The sequence below is a fragment of the Lynx rufus genome, unplaced genomic scaffold, assembly GCF_022079265.1.
Source record: "Lynx rufus isolate CCGP_SWC_20201006 ecotype Redwood Valley unplaced genomic scaffold, mLynRuf1.p SCAF_9, whole genome shotgun sequence".
NCBI classification, from domain to species: domain Eukaryota; kingdom Metazoa; phylum Chordata; class Mammalia; order Carnivora; family Felidae; genus Lynx; species Lynx rufus.
In genome coordinates this window covers 3,716,961-3,742,641 of record NW_025814897.1, presented here as the reverse complement: position 1 = coordinate 3,742,641, position 25,681 = coordinate 3,716,961, and the positions used below count along the sequence as shown (strand labels likewise).

At 40.8% G+C, this 25,681-nt stretch overlaps 1 protein-coding gene across 3 annotated transcripts in view; it reads right to left on the bottom strand.

Moving 5' to 3' along the window:
• GRIA4 (glutamate ionotropic receptor AMPA type subunit 4) overlaps window positions 1-23,334 on the bottom strand; it is a 398,973-nt gene extending 375,639 nt beyond the window's left edge. For all 3 annotated transcript variants that reach the window (XM_047071078.1, XM_047071079.1, XM_047071080.1), the window contains exons 1-2: window positions 23,247-23,334; window positions 21,904-22,062 (exon numbers count right to left, since the gene is read on the bottom strand). In XM_047071078.1, coding sequence (XP_046927034.1) covers window positions 21,904-22,062; window positions 23,247-23,334 — 247 coding nt within the window. The remainder of the gene's footprint in view (window positions 1-21,903; window positions 22,063-23,246) is intronic.
• Between the last annotated feature and the right edge of the window lie 2,347 nt (window positions 23,335-25,681).

Sequence of the window (25,681 nt, the reverse complement as noted above, 5' to 3'; positions counted from 1 at the left end):
TCTGGAGCATGCCCAACCCCCACCCTGGAGGTATACCCTTGTCTGGAGCGCATGCCCCGGATGTGTATTCTTGGTGGCTTCTGAGAAACTGCTCCTTGTTCTTTCTCTCAGGGACCAAATGTCTACAGATTCTAGACAGGAAATAAAATTATAGGAAGTAGGTCTTGGGGTTTCTAACACCCCACTAGAGAGAACAGACCTTACTTAACTGGGGGCCACTTACCAAACTCCAGCCAATTACTGACATTAGGAAATTCCGATTCATCATAGTAAGGATTTTGTAATTTTCCAGAGAAGCCAGAAATCCAAAACTTGATGTGCAATCTACTGATTTTTAGTTAGGAAACAAATTAATTACTTTAAAGCTTTGTGGACCAAAGAGCCACAGTTTGTATGTTTCTTCTCGTGTTGTTATCTTCCCCAGGAATCCTGATCTTCTTTAATGCTAACTGGAATTTCAACAATCTCCTTCTTGTTTACGGCTTTAACTGTCACCTATATGCGGATAATTTAAAAACCCATATCATTATGCCAGATCTTTCTACAGCTACTTGAATATTCAAGTGTGTATAGAACTCCTCCATCAGACATAAATTTCTAACTGGATTAGCTCCAAAATAAAATCATAAAATTGCTCTGGGCCTTGTATTGCACTTTCATTTCATATGCTGCTCAATAGCACCGCCCTCTACCATTTTCTAAGTCATGATCCTGGAGACCCCTTTTCCTTCATGTCAGTTCATTTCATTTTGTACACACAAGACTGGGAGAATGATGCATAGTGTTATTTCAATGAGGACTGGGATTACACTGATACTTAGAGGACCTTACCACTTTACAGAATGTATTTTAATGCACTGTTTTACATGTTTCTAATTAAAAACAAGGGAAGGTGTTTTTTTCCCCTCCTTGATTTATAATTTAGAACCCTGAAACTCAATGAAGTTAACGTTTCGAAAATTCACATAGTTCGTGAGCAACAAAATGGGAATTGAATCCAGACGGAGCTCCAGAGCCCATTCTCTTATAATTCTACACCGATGAACTAGATTTGGAAGGATGCAAGTGTTTCTACAGATGGAAAGAAGGTGGAAAGATGTTCAAAATGGTGCTGTGGTCTCTCAAACCGAATACAAGTGAAACAGCAGAGGCTGGAAAGTAAGAGGCAGAAATAAAGATACATGTCCGGAGATCTTATGAAGAGAGAAGATGAGAAGTCAGTGAAAACTAGACTCGAGAAACCCCAGAATAATGAGGGGTGATGACTGCTGAGTGAGCCTTTAACTGGACTCATTTTACGTTCTTGTGTCTACCTTCTTAAGTCGATCCTGCGTACGCATGCCTGAATAATGGTCCCAGAATTCCTCTTTTCCTAATACCAGTCCCCTGGCTACACCTACCCTGTTGTCAGTCTTCACTTGGCTTCTAAAGTCCTGAATTTATAACGGGCTCCCCCTCCCTGCTTCCCTTCACTCTGTCTCCATTCAGATCCAGCGAGATACTTTACTGTGCCATCCCGCACTCTTCCAGGTTGGCATGATCGCTTATGCCCCGTCCAACCCTCTTTTATTTCCTCCCCTTTTGTCTCCCTCCCTTTTCTGACAAGATTAAATGCCACCTGACCAAGGTTAATGTTTATAAAGTCTGGGGTCTTCTGATATTCCTTCTTTGGCGATTGTATGATACACAGTCACTTCTAATTTAATATCTACTTACTCCCTTGCTTCATATTAAATTACTTCTGCCTTTCCGGAAGACTATATGTTTTTCAAAGTCCAATATCACATCTAATATTTCTTTCCAACAATATGTGTGACACAATGAAGGAGGCATGACGGTAGTCAAATAAACATTTGATTAAGGGGACATGTACCACTTAAAAAGCTGCATATTGGGGCGCCTGGGTGGCGCAGTCGGTTAAGCGTCCGACTTCAGCCAGGTCACGATCTCGCGGTCTGTGAGTTCGAGCCCCGTGTCAGGCTCTGGGCTGATGGCTCAGAGCCTGGAGCCTGTTTCCGATTCTGTATCTCCCTCTCTCTCTGCCCCTCCCCCGTTCATGCTCTGTCTCTCTCTGTCCCAAAAATAAATAAAATTAAAAATAAAAAAAAAAAGCTACATATTAACAAGGGCAGAATAACTAGGTAGCAAACACACCCGAGGCTGAAGGATATAGAATACAGCAGTGATAAGGGGCATGATGTCTCTTGAGACAATTTGGGTGATTCAGATTCATAGGTTTTGAGTACGCCTGAGGTAGACAAAGAACTTGGATTTATTCTTTCCATATGAATTCCAGCACCTAGGTAAATTGATCCCATCTGACCTCACTAATCAAGTAAGTCTGGGTAATAGAGCCCTTTTCTTTAGTTTCTTATCTTGGCCCTATAAGAGTTGGTCAAACTGTCCTTCCGGCCCATGAGGAGAGAAAAGAGAAAATGTCTTTTGAGGTACATTATAGATACACTCATGCAGGCAGGGCTCCCATGTAATCATAGCATCTGTCACACTGCACTGAGATTTTCTGTGGTCATCACTGGACTGTGTGCTATTTATAACCAAAGAGGCCGTGTCCCCAGAGTGGAATATTACTTGGCACACTAGACACACAAAAACTGCCTTTGAAACTGAGAATAAGTGAGAGGATTTTAGTGGGTCTAGTGGGTAAAGAACAAGGTTAGGGGTAGAAACGAGAATCAATGGTTGTTGCTCAGATCAGAATTTTATTTTATTTTTTTAATTTTTTTTCAACGTTTATTTATTTTTGGGACAGAGAGAGACAGAGCATGAACGGGGGAGGGGCAGAGAGAGAGGGAGACACAGAATCGGAAACAGGCTCCAGGCTCTGAGCCATCAGCCCAGAGCCCGACGCGGGGCTCGAACTCACGGACCGCGAGATCGTGACCTGGCTGAAGTCGGACGCTCAACCGACTGCGCCACCCAGGCGCCCCAAGATCAGAATTTTAAATGGGGAGCTGTGACATCCCTGTCCGTGGGCAGGCAGTCCGCATCATCAGTCATTCAGGTGAAGCAATCCTCATGCAGAATAGGAACTCAGGAGGATAATGGAGGGCAACTTGTACGAGTGTCCATTCTCACTTGGAGACTCTCATTATGGGGCTCTTCCCCTCGAGACCCTGAAGGCAATGTGTTTTAATGAGCAGTCATCTTTACAACCCTTCACCAGTTACCTACTCATATGGACTAGTCCATAAGGAAATTGTTTTTCATCTTTTTACAGTCCCCATAGTTCCTCACACAGAGTCTGCCGTGATTCCTTAAGTGGATGCTCAAAATATTGAATTAACATCTACTATCTATAACCATCAATTAAAAATGCCTCCATTCGTGGGGCGCCTGGGTGGCTCAGTTGGCTGAGCATCTGACTTCGGCTCAGGTCAGGATCTCGGAGTTTGTGAGTTTGAACCCCGTGTCAGGGTCTGAGCTGACAGTTCAGAGCCTAGAGCCTGTTTCAGATTCTGTGTCTCCCTCTCTCTGCCCCTTCCCGCTCACGCTGTCTCTAAAATGATTAAACGTGGGGCGCCTGGGTGGCGCAGTCGGTTAAGCGTCCGACTTCAGCCAGGTCACGATCTCGCGGTCCGGGAGTTCGAGCCCCGCGTCGGGCTCTGGGCTGATGGCTCAGAGCCTGGAGCCTGTTTCCGATTCTGTGTCTCCCTCTCTGTCTGCCCCTCCCCCGTTCATGCTCTGTCTCTCTCTGTCCCAAAAATAAAAATAAACGTTGAAAAAAAAATAAAAAAAAATAAAATAAAAAAAATAAAATAAAATGATTAAACGTTAAAATTTTTTTTTAAAAAAGTGCCTCCATTCTCTTAACATAACACTGTATATTAACTATACTAGAATTACAAAAATAAGAGTACACTTATCTTGCTGAGCTCTGGGTAATACACGGAATTGTTGAATCACTATATTGCACACCTGAAACTAACATATCATTCTGTTAACTACACGGACATTAACATTAAAAACAAACCCCCTCCATTCTTATATCCATACATTCAGAGGGTATCAGTTTGGAGCTTTCATGTGCCAGGCATTGTGCTATGGATCTGTTCATAAATACACTGGCATCTGAGAACACAGGAGCTCACATTCCAGGGGGACAGTGATCATATAACATGGCAAGGTAAACTCAGGATGCCATGGGACCACAGCAAACTGGAGCCCAAACCGGCTTAGGGTGCTCAGAGAGACTGACCAGAGAAAGTGACCAGGTATCCAAGAGACATCAGCTCACACATGCAGCTACTGGCCTCTCTACGGAATTGAACATAATACATGCAATCGAATTTGGTAAGTTACATATTTCGATTGCCAGTGAAACATACTTATAGTGACCCCAATAATCAAAAGGTGTGTAAGCAGAGAGATCAAACACAGCAAATGCTGAGTGGACGTGGTATTTTTTTATTAGATTTTTTAAACATTTTTTCATTTTTGAGGGACAGAGAGACAGAGCATGAGCAGGGGAGGGGCAGAGCGAGAGAAAGACAAAGAATCCGAAGCAGGCTCCAAGCTCCGACCTGTCAGCACAGAGCCTGACGTGGGGCTCCAACCCACAAACCGTGAAATCATGACCTGAATGGAATTTGGATGCTCAACTGACTGAGCCACCCAGGCGCCGCCCTCCCCCCCTTTTTTTTGATGTGATATTCTGACAAGTCTTGCTACTAGCTAAAATGTCTAAAGATCTCCCTGGATTATCTGCTCATTTGGACAGAGGAAGACAAACTCAATACGTGGTGGAAACATCACTGCATTTTCTTGATTTAAATATTGTTAACCAGAGAAGTGCAAATGTATACTTTTTGCAAATATGTAAAAAAAAATCAGAGAAATAAATTAAAAATAATAGTTCTATATAATAACATGAAAGAAAAAAGGTCGCTAACAACATTTTGGCATTGTCTTTTTCAACATCTTCTACATGTCGTGATTCTCATGAAATTGTAATCAAAAGACAGACTGTTTTTTTCTCCACTCACAATTCTATTAAAAGTCTCTAAATCCTGTTGTTTGATAGTTATATACTATTCTGCCTAATAGCACATTGGATGCAGTCCAATGGTTTAACAGTACTAGAATATTCCTAACACTAAATGAAAAATTTCCCTTTGAAATAAAACAAAGCATAAATTGCAAGGGTGGTGAAGACACTGCTCTTTTGAAAATCAAAAAAAAAAAATTCAGCAAGAGTTGTATGTGAATAAAATATCCACACTTGGGTTTTTAATCTGTGATTTTATCACTTCTGTAAAATGAGGCTTATTTGCAGTCACTTAGGTTTTTGTAACATATAATCATTACCAAATTTTGTGACAACAATAAGAATCAAATGCCAAGGGCATGTGTTTATTAAATATGCATACAAGACATTCTAATGTATATGCTATCTGTATACATAACACAATAGAAAATTATTTACAATTATCCTCAAATACAGTGTGTGTGAGTGTGTGTATACAGATACAGACATATATGTACACACACTGTATTTTTATTTTTTCTATATTTCATTTTCAAAAAAATATTATAAATAGTAATGGACAAAAATATGTACCTGAAAGTTTGTTATTCACTATTTTGAAGGCAATGAAAAAATCATTATCTTACAAATTATACATGCTATTTTTGCACTGTATTTTTTTTCCTTTGGTAAGCTCTGTATGTGTATCTGTATACACATACATATTCATTTATATGTATATCCACATATATGGCATCACTTGTACTAATTATTATTGTAGTCTTACAATTGTTCAACTTGCTTAAAAAATTTCTTTTAACGTTTATTTATTTTTGACACAGAGAGAGACAGAGCATGAGTGGGGGAGGGGCAGAGAGAGAGGGAGACACAGAATCCGAAGCAAACTCCAGGCTCTTCACGGTCAGCACATAGTCTGACACAGGGCTCGAACCCACGAACAGTGAGATCATGACGCGAGCTGAAGTCGGATGCTTAACCAACTGAGCCACCCAGGCGCCCCTCAAGTCACTTTTTAAGAACCAGTTCTTACTACTCTGTATTATGTGACTGAGTGGCAAGTGATAATTTTGGGACACATGGTTATTTGGGCAACTAAATTAAATAATAAACTTCTACCAAGAACAGTAACACAAGAAGAGCAATAACAAAGGGGGGGTAGTCTGAAGTTTAATTCGTAATGGAAAATGTACTTTTCCATCAGCAACTATACTAATCTTTAAGGAGACTGAATTGCCTTTATACATATTATAAATGATGCTTATTTGTTCGTTTTTTTTTCTTCCCAGAAATACCAGCTCTTTTCCAACCTGCCTATTAGCATAAAAGACCTGGTTTGCAGTCTTAAACTACGCGGTTGAGATGATAAGCTGAATATTTTTTGCTGGAAGTAACAGTTCTCGATGGAAAACAGCGAGAATTACATACAATAATGGGTTCTACAAACAGCAGCTCAAGTAGCAATACAGCATTTCCTGTCTAGGAAATGGTGTCTTAGTGTGTGTGGTATGGGAAAGGAACTGTGTTTTGCTATATACATGATCAACAGTGGTGCTAGAATTCTTTCTAAAACATATAGTTATATTATAAACTACTTAAAAGGGTTTTTGCTGTCTTCTGGCCCAGAATAAAAACCAAAATCCTTCTAGTTTACCAGGCAACATGCAAGGCTCCTCCCTGCCTCTCCAGTGCTGTCTGCACCCCTCCTCAATCTTCTACTCTATGGACCCCAAACCCCCATCCCTGCCTCCACTTTCCTGCCTCATTACTACTCCCCAAAGTTGCCCCTACACCTTTACCCTTCATCCTGTGATGCTCTTTTGTCCGCCTGGAATACTTCTGTCTCTCTAGTAGAGCGTGGCCAAATCTGACACATCATTCAAGACCCAAGCGGACGATCACATAATTTCTGAATCTTGCCACAATGCTCTCTGTTCTTGGAAGGATGAGAGGAAAAGAGGAAGGGTATAGGGAAGGGGTTGGGGCAGAAACAGTGATTTCCCATATCCTTCCACGAGCAGAATTTCTACACATCTGCACAGAGTGTAGAGGTACGCTCCCCCAGGACAAAGTCTGTACCTATCTTAACCTGGCTATCAGCCAGGTCCGGTAGATCTATGCTCCTCTACGCAACTGATGCTTTTAAAACATCATCCAGCTACCTCTATTAGCTCCATAAATAAGTCATTATTACACTTGGAGGACATCTTTGTTTTACATCTGACTAGAATGCTTTTATTTTATTTTTTTCCTACTATGACTCTGGTGTTTCTGTAAGAAAACAAAAAAAAAAAACATAAAGAAAGAAAAAAAGTAGCGTCTCTATATAAAGAGAGAAGAATTCTTGAACTCAGAACCTTGGCTCAGGTCAGACAGAGGACTCTCATAATTGACATTCCTCCTTAGTCTTCCTGGACTTCAATTAATTTAACCATTTCTCAACTAAATATTACTATGTAAGACTTTCAGGAGCATTTCAGGACTAGAGATTTTCCCATATTCATGAATTCAAATGATTCACAATTTTTAGAGTTTTTGGAAAAATTGTGACAAATTGGTTTTCAAATTATATCAATTTAAAATGCCCCAGTCACCTTGAGGGGTGCCTGGGTGGCTCAGACAGTTAAGCATCCAAATCTTGATTTCAGCTCAGGTCACAGTCTCAAGGTTCGTGGGACAGAGACCCACATGGGGGTGGGATAGAGACAGCACAGAGCCTGCTAGAAATTCTCTCTCTCCCTCTCTCTCCCCCTCTCTTACTTGCAGGCATGTCTCTCTCTGTCTCAAAAATAAATAAATTAACATTAAAAAAATACAATTAAATGCCCCAGACACTTTGAATGATTTAAAACTCTCTTCATCTTTACCAACAAAATGAGGTAATTTATTATGTAAAACTGTATAACTCACTTTAATTTGGTTTTCTCTGATTAAATATATTTTATTTTTATTTACTAGAATTATTTATTCCAATGTGAATCATCTATTATATATCTTTTGTCAATTCTTTTCAATCTGAATGAGGTATCTTGTCTATGTGTACACGCTGTATTCTCCCTTATCCAATAGATGCATGAAGTCTTTTCTTAACATTTGTGTGTTTGTTGTAACGTGCATTTGTTTTAAATTTTTTTTTTCAACGTTTTTATTTTATTTTTGGGACAGAGAGAGACAGAGCATGAACGGGGGAGGGGCAGAGAGAGAGGGAGACACAGAATCGGAAACAGGCTCCAGGCTCCGAGCCATCAGCCCAGAGCCCGACGCGGGGCTCGAACTCACCGACCGCGAGATCGTGACCTGGCTGAAGTCGGACGCTTAACCGACTGCGCCACCCAGGCGCCCCGCGTGCATTTGTTTTAATGTTTGAAAAGCACAAGTGAAGTAAAATGACAATCTGTGTGAACAATATGGATAGATTTGTCTAAATGAATTATTTTAAGAGAATTCACATTTCTTTGACTACACGCACTTAACGGTATTGGTTCATGACCCAGTGCCATCCTGTATCGATTATGTATCACAGCCTGCTCTTAATTTTAATCATCAATACGGATAATTATAAAGAGCCACACAGAATTTAAAATAGTTTATAGCTAACTAATTTAGTTAATTAATTCAGTTAATTAACTAATTCAGTTTATCTTAATTCAAGATTCAAGATGGTCTTGATGTTCCCTAACTTCTTTGGAAATTTAGGAATATACCTCTAAAATCTATCATTTAGAATTTTTAAAAATGCATTTATAGACAGAGGTTGATAGAAATGCATGTGGAAAAAAAAAGCAGAACGTTAGATTCTAATTGATCATGAACTTAACATGAAGAGTGTTGCAACTAACAAATTTGGGGCTACACTTCATATGTACAATGTCTAAATAGCTGGAATTAATAATCTCTTATGGACAACTCTTGAGATCATGACCATGAATGCCAAAAATGTGTGGAGTTTACGGGCACCTGGGTGGTTCAGTTGGTTAAGCACCCAACTTTGGCTCAGGTCATGATCTTGTGGTTTGTTGAGTTCGAGCCTTGCGTCCTGTGCTAACAGCTCAGAACCTGGAGCCTGCTTCAGATTCTGTGTCTCCCTCTCTCTCTACCCCTTGCCTGGTTCACAGTTTCTCTCTCTCTCTCTCTCTCTCTCTCTCTCAGAAATAAATAAACATTAAAAGAAAATTTAAAAAACATGTGGAGTTTAGTTACGGACAGATCATAATAGAGTATGGGGTTAATTCAGGTCAATATATTTTAATGAAATTATGATAAATCTAGAGGATATTCAAAATGCCAGAACTCAGATGTTAAAGGCCTTAGAAACCAAGTTATATAAGGAAATGATATTTAGCTTGGGAAAGTACAAAGGGGACATGTGATATGTTTTTTAAAAATGTGAAGGGTTTGAGTCATATAGAAAAGCTAGACTTGTGTTATTCAATTCTGCTAAGAATTAGTTGTTATAAATATGCAAACAAGAAATCAGCTCTTTCTCCTTTCCTTCCTCTCACAATTAGTCAGCAAACAATTATTGAGTATGGAACAGCAATGTTCCAGGCATGGTGCCAGGCCCTCAGAGCAGAGTACTAATGGCCATCATCCTTGTGCTCAAGGAACCAGCAGTCTGCTGAAGTCGACAGGTCACCTACCTACCTACCTCCCTGCCTACCTACCTACTGATCTACTATAAATCATTTTCCAAGACATACCAAAATACAGAAGGTACTAAGCAGAAAATGTAACCATTCAAGCAAAAGCTGACCAACACCTGTGTCGAATGGGATATAATCTAGACTTTTAATGGACAGCAACCGTGTCTTTATGCTTCTCTACTAAAATGATGCACAAAGTCTTACAAGGTATGTTTCTCTGAAACAGGCTTATACCATATTTAATACACACCTGTGATATATTATTTATATCATATATATGATTTTAGAAAAATCAAGGATATAAAAACAAAGCAAAATGTTTAAAATGGGGAGCAATGTTACTGAGCAGTGAAAGTGAAACTGAACTCCCTGTTTATCAGAGGAAAAAGACAAACATTTTGACTTATAAGCTTTCCACTAGGAAAGGAAGAAGCACACATATTTTTCAGAAGAAAAACAATATCTTGATTCCAAATCTTTGGATCAGAGAAGGGGTGAAGAGCCTTTCAGAATTGCCTGGGAAAGACTGGGTATGCAGTTGAAAATTAAGTAATTTCACCAAGGGTGGGCTAGTTTCAAAAAGGGAGGGATGAATGGTTATAGAAACCAGCCGATTGTGAAATTTACTACTGAAGGTGCAAGAGAGGTCATCAAGAACACGCAGAAACAGCATCATACAGTTGACTCCAGCCTACTGTTTTTACAAGTTTTCTAGTTTCATGAACTTTAAGAAGTGCAAACAAGCAGTCAGTGTCTGAACAGATGGGATTCTCCTGAGTGTGCTTATTAGTTCACCTGGCTTCCCAAACGGGCTTTCTTGTACTCGGAAAGTGGATTGTATCAGCATTTTCTAGTTATTTTGTCCGCAGACACCACATGGTATAAGCACCTAGAAGTTCTCTTCTACCAGATGCACATTTATCAAAGTGCTATCTGGCCAGCACGATGTCTGTTAATTTGCATTAAATGTCCCACTTTCCTCCTTATAGGACTTACTTAGCCTCCTTACTTAGCCCACCCCATACTTGAATCTAATGGAGACAAATAACAACAAAAACATGCTTCAGATAAAGAAAATATATAACATTTATTTTGGATACCTCATTGCTTTCATATCCTCAGCTTGATTTTCTCTAAGATAACATACAAAATAGTCCTAGCTATCCTAAGGATGCCCCAAAGATGAGTGAAGGGAAAATTCATCACATAATGCTCATTCATTTATTCAAAGACATTTATTGACTCTCACTTTGTGCCAGGCATTGTGCAAGGTTAGGAGGATATATCTTTTAACAAGGCAGATGAAGCACTTGGCTTTGGTAGTTTATATTCAAGTGATGGAGATAGAAGATAAAAAAGTAAATGAATGGAAACAGTAACTAACAGTAATTGTGATAAAAGTAGAGGGTTGGTAATACAACAGAGGGTAACTAGAATTTGGGAAGGAAAGAGTTTACTCTAGAGGGGTGGGTCAGGAAGACTTCTCTGAAGTGCTAATTTTGACTTGAGTCCTGAAGGTTCAGAAAAAAGCTAGTCAAGCAAATAACTGGATTGGGAGGATTCCAAAAAAAGGGGGACATCAAGTACAAGACATTGAGAAAAGAAAAGGTTAAAGCATGTCAGGGAACCAAAAAGAAGACCAAGCAGACTCTAGCACGATGCACAAGTCAAAGAAGTGGACGAAACTCACATCATGCAGGGCCATGCCAGAGCTGCAATTCTATCCTAAGACAATACAAAGCCTCTGGAAGGTTTGAGGTAAGAAAGAGGCGGTCTGTGAGTTAGAAAGTCAGAAGACCATCACTGGGCGCAGTATGTAAAGTGGATGGAGAGAGGTAAAAAGTAGAAGCAGGAGATCAATTATGAAATTATGAGAAAAAGCACCATTGAAGGGGACAGAACAGCGGGACAGAAATGGAGAAAGGTGATGGTATTCACAGTGCACTTTGGAGATGTACATTGGTCAGATGGTGAGTGACAAACAGGGAAGAAAGAGGAGCAGGAAAGGAGATGATAAACCTATCAAAACGAGTAGTGTGACCACCAGGGACCCACAGGGGAGAAAGGAGAACAACAACAAACAGGAGAACGTTGGGAGCGAGAAAATGCAGAACTCCCGTCCAAGCTCAAATTCAGTCGGGAAAGACCAGGAGGTGTGCACAAATGTGTCAGTGCAAAGCAGCCGTGGAAGAATAACTCATTCAATAAATAGCGCAGAAAAAAAAAAGTCCCTAATGGACATAAGAAAATTCCAAAAGTGGGTGTTATGAATATAACATTTAAAATCATAAAGGTATGAGTAAAATGTAGGCTAATATTTTTATAGGTTTAAGGTTAGGAATACCCTTATGAGTATAACCAAAAACACCAAACCGAACCAAACCAAAACAAAAATGAAAAAAGAGAAGCCATAAAGAAAATAACTCACAGATCTGACTACATAAAAATTTAATGTGTCTGTATGATAAAAGACATCATATATAAAGCTAGAAGCCGAAGGCACAGGAGAAAAATAATCTGTAACACAGACAACAAAGGGTTAATTTCTATAGTACATAAAACACTCCCATGAAGAAGAAGATGTTGGCAAAGGAGAAGAACACAAGAGAAGGCCACAGGTCTTATAAATGTATGAAAATATTCTCAGCCTCGCTATTAATAATAAATATGCAAATTAAAGGAGCAATTAGATGTCATTTGCACCCATCAGGGCAAGTGAAGATTCAGGATACTTAACAGCTTAGTGTTGGCAGGTCATATAAAAACAATCATCCTCACATTTTTGGCGATTGTAAATTTAAGTAACGTTTTGTTTTTGAGGAGAAGAAAATGACAGTGTCTATTAAAAGTAAAAACTCACAATATTTGATACAGTAAATTTCATCACCAGGAATTAGCTCTACAATACTCACACAGGTACACAAATAGTTTTTCAGATATTTTGTTTGTACTCTCAAAAATGTGGAAACAACCTAAATGTTGACCCACCATAGTAAAGGCAGAAAGACCTACTCTGCAGCAGTAAAAGAAAATGGGACCACTCTTATGTACAGACGGAAAACTTGTTATGGTATGTGAAATAAACCCTCAAAAAAATGTAAGCAGAGAATGTCATCGGTTTTATTAAATGCTTTTATTTCTAGACATATATTAGCATCGTATGCCTTTAGTTCTCTTTGTCTCCCTATCTAGGTCTGCACTGTGATTACCTCTAAGTGGTAGGATTACGGAATACTTGGACTTTTTAAGATTTCTGAATTATTTGAAATTTTTATAAGTACATGTTACTTAAAAGACAAAAATATGAAAAATAGAACACAGGGCATAATATATGTAAAGTTCCTGACGAAAAGCTGCTTAATTTAGAAGCATGTAAGCAACAAAAGTAAGCCAATGCTACCTATAACTGATTGTGTGATTTCTCCTACATCTGGAGAAGCACAGTCATCTACTCAAGGAAAGTACTAAATCTCACATTTTGTTACCATTCATTTCTAAGATAACTTTTTATTGATGATACTAGTAGTTTTATTAAGACAGAGACAAGTGATGATGCTCTCCAGACAGCAATTTTGACTTGGGTGATGTTCTTTAAGACTGTCAACACTATGTTTCTTTGGAATCTAATAACACGTCCAAGAAAACCTGAAAGAAAATGTCTGAGAGCTAAACAAATATGAAAGGGAAGAACTTGGGAAAATATGTTTTGAATGAGAGTAGTTACTCTGAAATCAAATGACACTCCTATAAAAGAATATAAAATACAGTAAACCTTGGTTTGTGAGCATATTTGTTCTGGAAACATGCTTGTAATCCAAAGCACTTGTATATCAAAGCAAATTTCAAGAACCATTGGCTCATGTGACATTCGGCATCACGTACTACTCGTATTGCAAGACATGGCTCGTTCATCAAGTTAAAATTTATTAGAAATGTTTCCTCGTCTTGCAGAACACTCACGGAACAGGTTATTCTCAATCCAAGGTTTGACTGTAGGTTGGTCAACTGATGAAGTAACCAGACACTGTTTGCCTAACATTTAAAAGAGTCATTTTGTCATTTTTATACCTGGCAGTACTTGTGACATGGACTTTATAAAGCGATGGGGGTGTCATCAATTAGAAGGAGAACTCTCATTTCTGTGCTGCATGGCAAATCCATCCAAGAATCGACGTCCACTGTAGAATGCAACACGCAATGGCTGGGGTGAATCAAAGTTGTTAAAGCAAAGAGGTAGCTTTAAGAAAAACAGGTTTCTATTTAAAGTAAGAGTTACCTAGCTGCTGTCACACCAAGTGATGGGTGTCTCGTGGATACTGTGCTTCCCAAGCTGCCATAGTATGAATGGCCAGTAAAACTGGACTTCCCTATCTGATACCCTGAAAACATTATGGTGAGGCACATTTTCTTCACTACAAATTTTCAGTTTCTCCACAAATAAAATGATGGAAATAATAAGGCCTGCTTCTTGCAGCTGTGTAAGAACTGAGGCAACTAACACAAGACCTTGGTCAGGTAGTCAGCCCCCAGTTGGAGTAGCTACTGTTACCAGAGGAGGAATGAGTTTCAAAGAACAGGAAGTCTTCAGCAATGCAAATCTCGAAGACTCTTAAGAGACAATGAAGACCAAGGAATAACAATTGGATTTGCTAATTTGTAAGTCACTGATGACCTTCAAGAACACAGTGTTCCAGGAGTGGTGATAGTAAGGGAAAAGATAAATCATGATAAAAATAGAAAGAGCTGATGTGGAATGCGTAGAACCTCTGATAGTAAGAGAAGGAATAAAAATAATGGGATGGCAGTTTGAGAAGCTGAGGACCAAGCCAAGCATTTTTCCAGCCAGGGAGACACTGATTATTTTCTACGTCAAGAAAGAAGCTAATGGAGATGGATTTGATGGAAAGATTCCTGGTTAGTTTCAAGGATAAAATCCAACTGGCTTCTAAACTGATGAAGGTAGGGAATGAAGTACTGTTTGTCTGTTTCTAATTTATGCGTAGCTCTTTTAGACCTGTGGTCTTGGACCCTTTTTTTTTGTGGTGGGGATTCACTGAGAAGTCATCCAAAAAGTTTAGACTGTCTCTGTGTAAACATACAACACACACACACACACACACACACACACAGTGCTTAAAAACATAAAATTTTGCATATACTTCGGAGAATTTATCAACCTCTTTCATCCATCCATGAACTAATCCTCTCTCTGAATGGTCCATAGATTCCAGATAAAATTATCCTCTGTTAGGACCTGGAAATAATTTTGAAAAATAGGTATTTAGACTTTTACATGTAAATTAAAATTAGCCATTCAGCAGGAGGTAAAAAAATATTCCTAGGAAATGTCTACAAAATATATTCATTCAAAATATAAATTACTTCCCAAAATCTCAACAGAAAATGTAACCCTTACAATGTGAAGTTAGGCTCGGAAATAAATGCTCCATATGACACAAAATGTTCACACAACTACATTTAATTGTGTTATGAATGAATGTTCTGTTTTCCAAACACTTTTCTAATATTCATAAAATTCACGTATGGAAGGTGTTATTTCCCTGGGTTTTCAGATTGAGAAACTGAGGCTCCGAAGTGTTAAGTGACTTACCCACCAGCACGATGCAAATTCAAGCCCATCTGGGTAAAAGTCAAGGAAGACTCTCTCCCTACCTCTGAGAAAAAGATAAGAATATTCTAGGCCACGACTACGAAAGAGTACTATTAATAGAATCCACGTGGGGTTAATGAAGGCTTTTTTTTAATCTAGTCAAAATATAAAAGAACACTCTGAAGAGAAGAAAAGCCTGATGCTTAAGATCAGTTAACCCTGCAATTCATTCTTTAAATTCTGCAGCCTTTGATAAGGTTTTTCACTATTTACTTGAAATTGTCCTCACCTCTTGACTCCCGTGAAATTATTCTTGTCCCATTTTCCTCTGAACCTTCTGACCCATTGTCCTCCCTGCCCCTCCAGTAAAGGTATTTCCTAGGGTTTTTTCCTCAGTGTCTTGTCACTGCTCTTGCTCTCTCTGGGTGATCTCACCACCTCCCTGGCTTCAATCATCACCAAATGCCTGTCTTCAGTTCCCACTGAGCCCTGCAGCTCCAAAAACACAAGTCCAACCACCTACAGCACAGCTCCATTTTGGATGTCTCTTAAACCCTCAAAATCAGTACTTCCGTAACCTCACCTTCGCCATTCAGGTCTGCTTTCCGTCTCTTCCGTGTCCTGTCCCAGTGGATGGCACCAGAACCCAACTGTGTGCCCAGGCTAGAAATCTGAGCGCTCATCTTTCATTCTCACCATGCCTCCTTTCCACTCCCCGACAAAGACACCTAACCCAGCATGAGCTTCTGTCCACAGTTCTGTATTCTGGGACCTGTGTGCTCTTCTCAATACTCGGTGCCTCTACTTTCATTCAAGCATGTATCATCCTAAACTGTATTCCTTCAAGACTCAACCGACTTGGGCTTCTTCTTCCATGATATTCCCTTCCGATTCATTCACTTTCTTGTGACCAGCCTATTCTTTATAAAATATACATCTGGTGATGTCACTGTTGTGTTTAAATCATTTAACGGCCCCCTTTTTTATCCATCGACAAAATCAAAACATCAACAAGATCCTCTGTGGGTCAAGAAATCTTCTCCCCTAGCAGACCGGTCCTTTCCCTCACACTCAATACCACCGGCCAGACTAAACCATATTCAGTGGCTCAAAGACACCTGCCTCTCCCACACCTGAGGGCCTTGTCCTGTGCTGTTCCTTGGGGCCAGGCTTGGCTCCCTTCCTTCCTCTTTTTCAAATGACTCAATGAGACCTTTAAGACGTAGATCTGCAGGCTCCTCACCTGAGATGTCACGCTGAGTTTGGTGCTATTCTCGTGTTCGTCTCTGTGTAGCGCTGTTTTTCCATCATGGCATTGAGTTCGACTGTACTGTAATGCCTGACTTTTCTGTCTTTCCCACAGGGCTCTCAGCTCCTTGAGGGCAGTACCCAACCCTACATGCTCCCGTACCCTCACTGCGAGCACAGGGTCTTAAATACAGTTGCCCTTGATAAATAGGCTTAATGAATAAATGGTTACATTCATTACCTAATCCAGTGAATGGATGGAAAAATTCATTACATAATATGACTTCAGCCTTTGCTAAATCACTCACTGTCATATGATTAATGAAGAAGTTGCCCAGAAATGTCTTGCCCTATTTTCTTCAAAACATTGCAAGTAAATTAGAAGAAAAGATAAATGGCAATTCTTTTTTCTTTCTTAACATAAGTAATCTCAATATAGATGTATTTTTCACACCCAATAGACTCCTCATAAAATAACTTAGGACAGTAGTTAGAAAACCAGAGTTCAAACCCTCACCTGTAGCCTATTAGCTACCTGGTGTTTGACAAGTCCCGGGACTCCTTTGAGCCAAAGCTGGCTTACCCACCAAATTAATGACTACCTTCTGAGAGTGTTTCTCTTTAAGACAAGCTTGAGGGCAAACGAAATCATGTACATGAAAGCAGTTTAAAAACTATGTGTCATCATAAAATGTAAGGTGTACTACATTTATTCTTCACGGTAAACTCCTCAGCAATAATAAAATTCTGTGAATAAGATACACACATATTTCCTAACGCTGCAAAGTCAAAATTTTCCTCTTTGGGAAATCAATAACATTTGGAATGATCTGGATGGGAAAAAAAAAGTTTAAGGAATTTTTCTAATAGTTTTATGAAAGCTTAATCCCGTGAAAATTTTGAAGTACAGCAATGCAAATTATGGACCATCCTATCCCTCAAGAAAGGGACAAACTATATGAATAGGACTTTCATCATTCTCAGGATAGAAAATTAAGAGGAAGAGAGAAAGATTATCAAAGAATCATTCCAGATCAACATAGAATTCGGTACCAATTCAAAATAGAGAAATCTCATGGAGGTCACAGTAGTCACATTGTTCATTTCTGTAAAAATAATCAAAAGTCAAACAGCATTTAATTCTTATATTCCTCTAATAACAACTCTGCAGGTCAAACTACCAGACTTTTATTTTGAGCATGTTTAAGATATTATACTGGCCCAATGTAAACTCTTAGAATGGAAAATGTACGGTACTTAAGCATTGTTGAATTAGAGCGAAGAGATAGTATTATTTAGTACCCTTAAATTCAGTGAGTTTTTATTAAGGACCATATGTAAGTGGAAAGGCCTGTAAGTGTCGACTGGTATAGTGTCACATTTCCAAAATATTTAGATTAACTAAACAAGTATATTTTACATAGAAACCTACTTTCACAAGTACCACTCATCCTGAATACTTAGAGTTGACAAATAAACAGGCCACAAAGAGAACGATTATTTAACTCTAAAAAGAACAACTTTTCCACCATTACTAGGGTATAATATTCATTCTACTTGGGATTGTTACAACTTTCCAATCCACCATTTTTTAAACCACCAAAAAGACTTTAGACAGAAAAGGAGAGTAAGATTAACACCTCATCAAAAGGAAAAAAAAAAAGAAGTATTACCTGAATGGTCCTTCCTGTCCAAGTTAAACAAGTTGGATATATATCATAAGATTATTTTATTATTTCACCAAAGCAACAATATAGTACTTGATCTGTACTTGATCTGTTTTATTATGCATTTCCAACGGCCCATCTGAAAAGTGAGTCATTTCAGAAACGGACTATTTGTGGATTACGTGGCATAGGTACTGTCTTACTAAAGGAAGGGTTTCTAATGCAAGCGGATTAGGCTAATAATTGTAATGGCTCAGATATTTTTAGCTTTTAAAAATTTGGTGATAGACTACTTTACCATTTTGGTTATTACTTACGGTCAAATTTAACACACAGCATCCTCTAAAACAAAATATCTCTGTTAACTACTGAAAATATAAGAAAACAGCGTGCTTTCAGACGATCCCAAATGTTTTGCAAAGGACATATCCAATTTAAATAGCATGTCTGTTTGTAAGGATAGCTACTATCAGTCAACTGTATGGCATTTTATTAGAGAGCACCGCCATGTTGAATTTATTTATAAAATACCATTTTGCTATACCCCATACTTAGATAAATCACAACAAAGAAAGATATACTTTTAATTACATTTTGGAATTTGAATACTTGGGTCATTTATTATGCCTACTTTTTATCGTTATTGAAATAGGTCATCATTTTATATTATCTGTATTTCCTATAATTTCAGGTTTATACTGAGCCAAGTGTGACTTTCCGACAATGTGAACAGTTTGAAAGGAAAACAATATGAATCTTACACAAATATTATTAAAGACAAAAGAAAACCTAAGCCGAAATTTCCCCCCTCCCCGCTCAGGAACTTGGTATTTGTACCCAAAGTGGTAAGTTTGAGTTAATCAGGTCTAGACTAACATCGTATGTAAACTGTGTATACAGAATGTTTAGATTGCCCAAAGTATTCTTAGAAGTCCTAGTTCTGAGGCAGAAGCAGCAGCATGAAATTGTATCTGTCCAGTAGATGACCAATATTCTTTATTCTTTAATCTGCGTTTTGTGCCTTTCGCGTATACTTATCCTGTGTGATGGCCCTTATTCACAGACAGGCTGGACGGTGCAGTTTTACAAGGATCCAGTACAGGAAAATCACAATGAAAATAAACCTAGCCGGTCATATATTATATCTTTATATTTAATCTAACATGAAAAATTTAAAAATCCAGTCTGCATCACTCTGAGGAATAAGTTCCATGTTAATTTTCCAGAATACTATTTTTATCCTTTTGTACCCAAAGGCAGAGAGCTTGATAGATGAGGCTGCCTCATACTTACTGCTTACGCTTCACCTTTAATTAGACCGGAAAACCACACATGTATGTATTCTCGGTGAGTCCACACAACAAACACCAATCCCCTGACCCACAGTCTGTGACAGTTGATTTTTTCCCCCCGAAATTCTGCTCAGATTTGCCTTAAGGACATTTGGCACACTCATCTGTCAAAAAAAAATAATCATAATACGTCCTTTTCTTCACTAGAAAATGTTTCTTCCTCATTTACAATTTATGTTGTTTGAAAAAACTATGTTAAACGCACACAAAATCAATTATTTGTGATTATTGAAAAATGTTATCATTAACATTGTATCACACTCGGATTCAACATCAGCAGTCTTAAAGTTTACCTAGTTTTCTCAATCCTAACATGTTAAAAAATAGCATATTTTCTCTATTTTAGATCTTCTAATTTTTCATTCTGTGTGCAGCATCTTGGCAATTCCTCATTTTTATAGGTACTTTACCAGTAATACTTTATATAATACTTTCATTACATTAAAAAAATAATGCTAATTAAAATTGTCCTGAAGGAGATTAACAAATGATAGGAGGTAAGAAAGGATCAGCGCTTTATGGTTTCTACAGCTGGAAGTCACAATACAAACTTCAGAATACTTAAGAACTTAATTTGTAAAAGCCAAACACAGTAAAACTAATATATCTGACACTTTTTAGAAAGCCTTTCAAAATTTAGTAATAAGGATTAATATTTAAATAGGAGTTTACTGTCGACAAAGCACTGTCGAATATATGTGGATCATGACTTATTTTTAAACTTAGTAATGTTTTGTTGATAGAATCTCAGGACAGACAAGCAAAAATAATTTAAAAAATAAAGAATATTCAGGTACTGAGCAGAATACTTTAGAACTATTTGAAATGTTGACATTCCTTTCAAAACTTCAAACACAAAACTAACAGCTGATAAAATCTGCAAATATAACTATCCACAAACATGGCTCTAATTCACGTATGTTTCTGCTTAAAAGTAACTTCCTCCTGCTATAATATTGATTGTATCACTAAATATGACAAACGATTTTTCCTAATTCAATAGTGCTCATAGCAACTACAGAATCCCTGAAAAATAACACAATTGTGGCAGTTTACAAATATGTCAAGTGCTTGCACCTCCTTATGAAACCAACTAAAATAAAGTAATAGTTGGATGCCAAAATTTTCAGAAAAGCAATCCTGGTAACTGTTAGATGAGTCAATGTCAAAATAATATGAAATAAAACAATTAAATTAATGAAGTAGATATCCTCCAAATATTTAAAAGCCATTTGTTTTCAATACCACTTCCTTGTTCAGTATACTTTCTTGTACTGACAGGACTTTTAAAATCAAAATATACTCCACTTGATACAATAATAAAAATACAATTCAAATTAAACATTTTATTACTGCTATGCAAAACTACAAAGGAACTCTTCCCATCTATCTTACATAATCTGTAACCATCATCTGAAGCCCCAAAATTTTGAACAGGGTAAATGAGAATGTAAAAGCTGAGGAGATATTTGAAACATGTATTTCCTTCAAGAGGGAAAATGCTGTATAAATGCTCTGGTGGCTGACCGCATGTTAGAGAGTTTCAAATTAGTACACAATTGATTATCTCTTTTTGCATTAAGTTATACAGCACTTTGGTGGGGGAGCACTGTGCCAGCGTTTCACTACAGCATTAGGTGAGGTCACCCGTTGAGTTCCATCGTGCGGGATAATAGATCAGGCTGGGCTGGTTCGTGAATTCAGGTGGAGTGTAGACTAACATGATTTGGCATCGAGCTAAGGATTCATGGAGGTATATCCACAGGATATATGCATCACGCGATAGTAAGAGACATTTACAACCCAGAATATAAGAGTAGGGCAGCCTCAAGTGACATCACCAGATCATCTGCAGCGTCAACCAACCATCTAGAATATATTTCCTGCACATCACAGCTCCTCTCTTTCTCACTCTTAACAAAGCTGCCTTTGCCTTTGCCAGGGTAAGACAGCTTGTGTCTTCTTTAAAAGCAAGACATGGGCTTACTCAAGCGAAAAGCAAATAAGAAAAAACAGGGGAACAGAATAAAAAACTAGATTGGGTACAATTTTCCCTAACTTGACATTCAGGTAATAGGAATAACACCGGAATGGTGAAGGAGAAATCAACTTGAATTATCCAGACAAGAAATGGGGGAGGGGGGGGAGAAGAAGAGGAAGGAGAAGAAGAAAGAAGGAAAGAAGAAAGAAAGAAAGACCGGCTGCATATCCCCAAGACTAAATCTTGTTTTTAACTCTGATTTGCTCTGGAAACAGCCAACTGTAGCAATCTTGCGTTTCTTTCAAAAACAATTTGTAAAATAATAATGATACAAGGGAGGGGGCACCGTGTGGCCTCACTGTGATTGTCTAATTTATCCACCACTTATGTTTTACTTACAAGCATTTGTCACGGCAAAACTGTTGGCTGTCTCAATGTTGTCCACATGAGGTACCAGATTAAAAGGAGCTTCGGACGCATTGGGGCTAGTGTTGTGAAGAAAGATTGCTAATCGAAAGGCCGTGTATTCCTGATCTGTGTTTCGGATGAAGAGACCACCTAATAAAAACAGCAGGAAAAGCACATTCAACGTTTCCTCTTGGAAATGCAGTCCCCACCGGGAGCCCTGTCAAATCCACTGACATTCAGCAACACACACACCATTAGGAAGACAGCTTCCAGTCTCGGGACTGCCCTTTGTCCCCAAGGTACACGCTTGGGATCTTGGTCTTTAGGACAGCTCAGCTCTTTCGTGCCCCAATCTGTCACAGCACAATGACCTCTGGGCCCACGGAGTGTGTTTTCCTTTCTGTCTCTTGCCCTCCCCATGATTCCCAGCACCTTGCTACATCAGCCAAGCTGGGGGCATCTCTCTCCAAGAGGCAAGCGGAGGCACCCAAGAGAGGATCTGCATTAAAACGCGGAAATAAAGGGACGCGGGGAGTCGGGAAGGAGAAATGAACTTTGTCTTCCTGCAGCTCGTGGACTCAGCCTCCTGAGCTCCGTCTAGTGCACAGACCCGGGGACGTGGTGCAGTGTTGAGGCTGGGCTCAGCTGGAAGAAATTCAATAGCTGCGTCCCATTAAAAGACAGGAGCGGAGAAGAGCACGAAGAGCCAGGCATGGGGAGGGTCCCTGGCGACAGGGTCGAGTCGAGTTGGAGGCGTAAGGGCCAAAGAGGCAAAAGGAAAACAAAACAGAGGGACAGAAGGCTTCGGGAAGGAAAGCGACCTAACTTTGGAATGGGTTAACCGGCAGCGAGCAGAGGCGGCGGGGTGCGGGTGCAAACGCTTTCTGCTCAAACAGGGTCTTCCCGGAACAGCCAGAAAGCTGCGGAGTCCAGCAGGGGCAGAAGGGTCTTTACAACATTAATAATAATAATAATAATAATAATAATAATAATAAGGATACTACCCCCGCCAAACTCGACACCCCTTAGCGCTCCAGGGAAAGGGGTGAAAAGAAAGACCACACTGCATGTAATCAAACCCACGGAGGGCTTCCCCCCCGCAACTTATTCCGAGCCTACTTAAGCGACGCGAGCCCAAGGTGGCAGCGAGAGCGCGGGCGCGGAGGAGCGGGTGTGCAGGGTGTGTATATCCCCAGTGAGCCTGCACCGGGGCGAGGGGAAGGGAGAGGCGGGCTCGCCCGAATCCCCGAACGGCTCCCCGGCAACTCGCCGAACTCACTTTCGGATGCCTGCCCCAGACACCCACATGCACGCCCCACCAAGGCACAGCTCACCTATCTGCACGCTGCTCGGAAAGGCTCCCATGGCGAGTCCCCAAAATCCAGAAAACAACAAGACAATCTGCCTGCAAATAATCCTCATCTTCTTTTCTCCTCTCCCCGGCGCGCGCTCTCTCTTTCTCTCGCACTCTTCCTAAAGGCTGTTCACACAGGCATTGACCACGATGGCGCTAAAATTAAAAACGAGCAAAAAAAAAAAAAAAAAGAAAAAAAAAGAAAAGAGTAAAAAGGAGAGAGGTGAGGGCGGTTGGCGGTCCCCCACTGCGCCCCTTCAGCAGCCCATCGCGAGCCGCCAGGTTTTTCCCGCAGTCTCCATAGCCCCGAGAGCGGTTTCCCGTCCGGCTGCTAAGGTTGCACATGCAGAAGATGGTGGTGGCGCGTCTGGCGGCTGCTCGCGGGGACGAGACATGCGCCCTGTCCTCGCCTCCCTCGCGCCCGGCCCGCCGCTCGCCTTCGCGCGCACACACCGGCACTGCGCCGCGGCCCGCGCCCCTCCCCGCGCGCCCCCTGCTCCCGGCGCCCCTCCCCGCGCGCCGCGCGCCCACTCCCCCCTCTCGTCTTCTCCCCGCTCGCCTAGGCACCTGCTCCGGGGAGGGGCACCCCCTACGCCCCTCTCTGCGCTGCTCGGCCGCGCTCGGCGGAGTGGGGCGGGGTGGGGGTGGGGGGCCGCCGGCCCGGGTCCGCCAGCCCGGAGCAGGGGCTCCGGCACTTAGCAGCGCCCCCGGCCCCTGGCCCCCTGCAGCATGCCCGCAGGCTCGCGGGGAGGACGGCCGGCCTCCCTCCCCGACAGCCCTCGCCCTTCTCGCAGCCTCGCCCTCTGCCGCCAGCGGGCCGCGCGCGGGGGACTCCGGTCCTGGCTGCAGCCGAGATTTCTCACCAGCCAGCGGCCCGGGAATCTGGAGAGCCCAGCCAGGACTGCGGGAGGTGAAGGGGCGCGGGGAGGGGGAGGAGGACACAAGGCCCAGGGGGCTGGGACCGAGGAGGGAGGTACTGGAGGAGGCGAGGCTGCGGGAGAGCCCCGGGGCAAAGACAGGGGGGAGGAAAAGTTCATTTAAATAGCAAAGTTTAGGGTGACGAACGGGATGGGCACGAGCCTGAGAAATGCACACCCAGTGGGGCCTCCAGTCTGGCCTCTGGAAGGTCCAGGAGGAAGAGTGTGTGCGGTGCGGAGCAGGGATGTGAGGGAAGCCCCCTTTCCTTCCTGCAGAGGCTCTGGAGGTCACTTTCCCTCCGTGCTGCCGCCCGCTTGGGGAGCAGGGCAGACACAGCCCAGGGCTGATGGGGGCAGGGGAAGGACGGTGCAGGGGAAGAGGGCGCCAGTGTCTGATGGAAAAGTGGGGTGTGTTTCAGGCACATCTCTTCTTAGCCTGGGCGCTGGAATATTCGCTCCACTCCATGTCAACCCCCAGAAGACCAAGCCCTGGGTTGATGTTGTCAATGGTTGGGTTGACTGGGTACAAGAACATTGATCATCCTAGAAAGTTTTAGAGCTCCTGTGTCCCTTCGTCCCCAGGGTCACCTGCAAGAGTTCATTTCCCCAGGCTGTGCTGGATGGAGTCTATACTGCACCCTGAGAGAGACAGAGAGAGAGAGAGAGAGGGAGAGACAGAGGCTTTGGTGGCAATGAAGGACAGGTGTCTGATTTCCTCTGTAAGGCCTGAGGTCTCCTGATCCAGACAGTAGCTACCATCCCCTAATTCATTAAACTGTGAGCAATGCTATTTGAATCTGCACAGTTCTTTGGGTGCTCTTGGTTGAACAGTTTGAGAGCCGGGAAAGTGGGGTCACATCAGTTCACACCAGGCTTCTGAGCCATCCTTATAGGGGGACGGATTCTCCTTAAACGTTAGGGAGCCTGAGGTAGTGTTTCTGGTTACATTTTACCAAAGAATACAGCAAGGGCCCACGTTTACCTAGGGGAACATTTGGGAAAAGAGCAGAGTTGATTTGAATAAGGGGAATTCTTGCAAGGCCCCCACCTTGTTAGGCTTTTTTTTTTTTTCCAATGTGTGCTACATTTACCCCTTCCAGTCTCCTATAAGATACCACCAATGACCTCTGTTTGCAGTTTGTGGAGGACATTTTGTAATCCCTTCTAAAACTTCGCAGTGCTTTTCTTCAGTGTTTTCGTTTGTTTTTTGTTTTTTAAAGTCCTGAGTTTTACTTGTAATGTCACATCTTTTTGTGGTTGTTGTTAACTTTTCACCACAGAGTGTTATGACAAAAAAACAAAACAAAACAAAACCCAAAGAACAATCTAATTGTGAGTAACTGGATTACACAAATCATACATTTGTCATTTCAGTTTATAAGACCTGAGGCTTGCAAGTCAAGTGGGAGTTGAAATGTTTTTGTTTTTTCCTGTCAGTGTAAAAACCAAGGCTGTAAATAAGATCATTCTGTTTCTCTTACAAGATAATAAAATAGGC